The sequence below is a fragment of the Pyrus communis genome, chromosome 3 (genome assembly GCF_041283825.1).
Source record: "Pyrus communis isolate YQ-2024b chromosome 3, ASM4128382v1, whole genome shotgun sequence".
Lineage (NCBI taxonomy): Eukaryota > Viridiplantae > Streptophyta > Magnoliopsida > Rosales > Rosaceae > Pyrus > Pyrus communis.
The window spans coordinates 27,751,708-27,756,126 of record NC_142567.1 but is presented as its reverse complement, the minus strand read 5'-3'; the positions used below and the strand labels follow the sequence as shown (position 1 = coordinate 27,756,126).

General features: G+C 36.7%; 1 protein-coding gene across 1 annotated transcript; it reads right to left on the bottom strand.

Annotated features, from left to right (window-relative positions):
- Positions 1–248: 248 nt before the first annotated feature.
- Positions 249–3,313, bottom strand: LOC137716413 (FH protein interacting protein FIP2). Its single transcript, XM_068455863.2, is given in 3 exon segments — positions 249–1,061; positions 1,063–1,224; positions 3,166–3,313. Coding segments are annotated over 2 exon segments (705 nt in total). The 5' UTR covers positions 1,201–1,224; positions 3,166–3,313; the 3' UTR covers positions 249–494.
- Positions 3,314–4,419: the final 1,106 nt, after the last annotated feature.

Sequence of the window (4,419 nt, the reverse complement as noted above, 5' to 3'; positions counted from 1 at the left end):
TAACTTTTAAATGTTATTTTAATCATAAATTTTTTTACCTTTGTTATTGGGACCCCTCAAGTTTAAAATTCTGAATCCGCTACTGCCTCCGAATCTCAGAAACTACCCTACCAAAGAACTACCTTGTAATAACAAACTTGCAATATAGAGACCAATGCATTGAAGGTACAACAATGTGGTCGGTCACAAATATAGGACATAAATAGATCATACATTAGCACAGGCCCTCGAAATATCAAAGATAGCCCTGGCAAAGAACTATGTGTAATAACGAACTTGCAAAATAGAGACCAATGTGGTTGGTCACAAATACAGGACATAAGTCATACATTAACCACTAAATGACTCGAGAGCTATTGAGAAATCAAATCTTGTAGAACCTGAAAGATGAAGTTGGCTTACGCCCTTGCATAATCCATCGGTCGCATTTGTATGTAATGTAAAGAGATTCCCAAAACCATTTCTAACATGATCAACACTGTCGAGGATAACGTTCAGAGCCTACAATATTCGACACCAGATGCCCCAGAGAGATCGTAGAGATCGAAGTTTTTTGCACCCACAAAAGACGCTCCTCGTAGATTTGCTCCATAAAAAGTAGAACCACACAAATTGGCATCGTCAAAAGTAGCACCTTCGGCATCCACATGCTTGAAATTAGTAAACTGAAGATTTGCACCTGAAAAACTCACATTTCTCAAACATGCAGAGCTGAAGTTAACTTCTGACAGGTCCAATTTTGAAAGATTATGGCCAGAAAGATTAACCCCTTGAAAATAATTCTTATTAGACGAGCATCTACACGACTTCTGTGAATGTATGTACTTGATAACGTCGGTGCGTGTAAAATCTGCATCCGACGCAGTATCTTCCTTACTATCAAGGACATCAAGTATTCCATCAACTAAATCAAGTAGTAGATAGTATTTTTCCTCCTTAACAAGTTCTGCATATTGAGAATCTTCTAATTTAGGAATCTCGCCGTCTCTTAACCAATTAAGAATGTGCCGGAAATGTTCGCCATCCCGATCGATGAAAACGTATCCCTTCTTATCTTTTGCGCAAAGTGTGTCGACTGCTGAACATTGCAGCAACCATGGAGTCGGGTTGACGCTGAGTTAGAGTACCAACGGTGGTGCATAACTTCTTTCCTCCCACATTGAGGTGAACCAAGGATGAAGAAGCATTGACCTCTGGCATGGCTTCAAAACTTTGACAGATGAACTGATGCAGGAAATTAAGAGTGAGAATTACAATATCAAAATCCCATACGAAAAATTGAAAAAATAAAAATAAAAATCGCCAAGAGTATAACTTGAAACCTTCTCTGCTGCAAAGAATAACAACAAAAGAAAAAGAAAATTTATGCAGCAACAACTAACGGAGAAATATCTGTACCGGAAAAGGATCTCTTATAAATCTAAACGTATTTATAAGTCGAAAATCGAAGCTCATAGGGTTAGTGATTCAATACAAGGGCGAAATACGAAGAGTCGAAAATCGTATGTATTCCCTCTTGATATGAACCTTTAATTATTTTTGCACTCGTTCACCACTTTGATATGAACATTTAAATGATACGACTTTTTTTTGGAAAATAAATGAAAAGAATACCTACGATTGAAAATATTTTTACCTTATAGCATCTCCGACACAGATTCAGTCACAAGGGCTACTGTTACTCTAAGATTCAGTCATGAAGAATGGTTAACATTAAATGATACACTCTGATCTGATGTCAAGATAGACACCGAAATCGAGATGTGTTGGTCGTCACCCAAAAGGTGACATAACCATAACCTGCATGCATATACATAAGGGAGTAGTCCTGCTCGATGGCAACTGATCATAGCTGTCGCAAGTTTGCCTCAACGTCAATATGATCTCTACCACTAAGTATTGAGGGGCAAAAAAAAAAAAGTGTATATGGACGAAGAATAAAGTTTTTTCAAACATTTTGTTTTCTAAACATATTAACCCTTCGTTTTGAAAACTAAGCATGTCATAGAAATTGAAATAACAATACATGCATATATACTAAATTGATACTTAGTGGTGGTATAACATATAATTCCATATACTAGTTGTAACATCAAATCAGGAGGAAAGAGCAGTTGTGATTTCAACTGGGCAAAAAGCTAACGGAAACGCATAATCTCCTGTCCCAAGGTAATCTCTTTTAAAATGCAATAGCAAAAAAAAAGCTTATAGCTAGAGTGCCTAAGCAAGTAACCCCAGAGTATCATGAACGCAGAGCGCCGACTGTAACAACCGTGATGCTGTTGCGTAGGTATAACATATAATTCCATAAACTAGTGGTAACCAATGTAAGCTGAAAATGTAGTCATACACTAGTTGTAACTAATGTAAGCTGAATAATATAGTCATACACTAGCTGCAAGAGCATCTCTAAAGGAGATGTCAAAAGATAAATGTCAAATTTTAATTTGACAGCTGATGTGGCAATGTCAGATTTTCTCTTTTTCCAACCGATACGTTTTTTTTTGTTATAAATGATATTTGTAGACTCATTTTAAAAAGAAATCAATTAAAATAAATTTTCAAGATTTATAATTGGTGTATTAATCATGTCTACATAATATAATAATTAAAAATGATTTCACATCACGTTTTCTGAAAACTCATATGTCAATCCACGTAGGATTGACATATTGGTTGAAGCTTACTCTTAGTTTCAAATTTGATTACATGACATTCCACTTAGGTTTGACATCAAAGATGATCTAACTAGCGTAACCAATCATGTCATCACCCTTGTTGTATCGGACCGCATTCCCGTAACATTGAAACATATAAACGAATTCAATTATTTTCCAGTCTTCCAAACTAAAAGAGAGACAATCCTTCATACACTTACTCACGTAACTTTCCCAATAAAATCCCATTTAGTTTTTGTTAAACCCAACAAGCATAATATTCACTTCAAGAACGTAAAAATTCAACATTTCAAAACTAACCCACCACAAATCTGCCCCTACTTCGAAAATTAACCAAACACCTCCAATTCCAATTAATTTTCACATGATCTTCAACGAAAACAGTTCACACAAATAACATGGCCTCATAAATTAGACGAGTCGGATTAAAAACAAGAATCTAAATTTAACCCAAATCTTTAATTGACAAATGTAAGGAACCACTTACGTAGAAATGAAGCCGAAGAGAAGAGGATTAAACTTCTCTCTTGGCTTAGGTCGAGTTCCGATGAGTTTGGCCGGACTTGAAGTTTTATCTTTTATGGCGAGATTTGCTCCCTTTCTCGCCCTTCTTCTGCCTTGTGTGGTGGTTTTTTGGGGGAAATCGAGGTTACAAAACGTGTTGGGCTCGACGAGGGCTTAGACTTTGATATAAGACTTGTCGAAAACGGTGACCAAATGAAGGAGATATGCAGATTTGGTTTGGGAGAGCAAAACGGAGAAGGAAATGAAGAAACAGCGGCTGTACTTCTGGGTACAGCTGGTTCTACCCGCAAGGAAGACGAAGATGCAAGTTGATAGGATTTAGAAGGTTTATTCGAAATTACTAAATTACCCTATGATTTGGAAAGTTTAAAAATTTCTCTTTCGAACTCCAAATTTTAATTCGTTTGCACTCATGCATTCATGACGAAAAGTACTACAGGAACAAGTTTACATAATAAGTTATAAGTGTCACACCACGATGGTCAATAAAAGTCAACATTCACCCAATCAAGGGCATTTTGTCATTTATCACATTTGGGATTTAAAATACCCTAAAATTAGGGATGGCTCGCAACGCTAAATGCCTATTAGTCATTATATGTGATGACACAAAAGATAGATGCGTTATATCTAAAATGATGTTGTGACTAAAAGTTTGAATTTCTAGTAATAAGGTGTATTAGAATCAAACCAGCACTATAATACACATGCATGATTACATTTTGGCCACTGCATTAAAGCGTCATTTGCAGTATTGTATACGTTAGTTGTAGAATCCTTCCAAAGACCTACTTGTAATAACGAAGTTGCAAAATAGAGACCAATGAATCAGAGGTACACCATTGTAGTAGGTCACATACATACATCAACCCTTTGCATGTAACATCCCGTCCCAAATTTCATTTTAACGTACGTGTGAATTTACGATTTTACCCCTTAGTTCGTTAAACTTACGGGTAGTTTTGTGTTGTATGGTGTGGTGTGTAGGACCACCCACACTCATACCCTTTCTTTTCTCCCGGGATTCCCTCCCTCTTTCCCTCACTTTCTGTCACTCTGTCTCTCAGTCTCTCTCTCTCTCTCCCCGAGCTCCATTTCCTCTTCTTCTTCATACAAACACACGGACTACACACAAACCCAATCAAATCTTCACCAAACAAGAAACCAATTATACCATTGAACTCGTGAGGTTGTGAGGAGCACAACCATACCAATT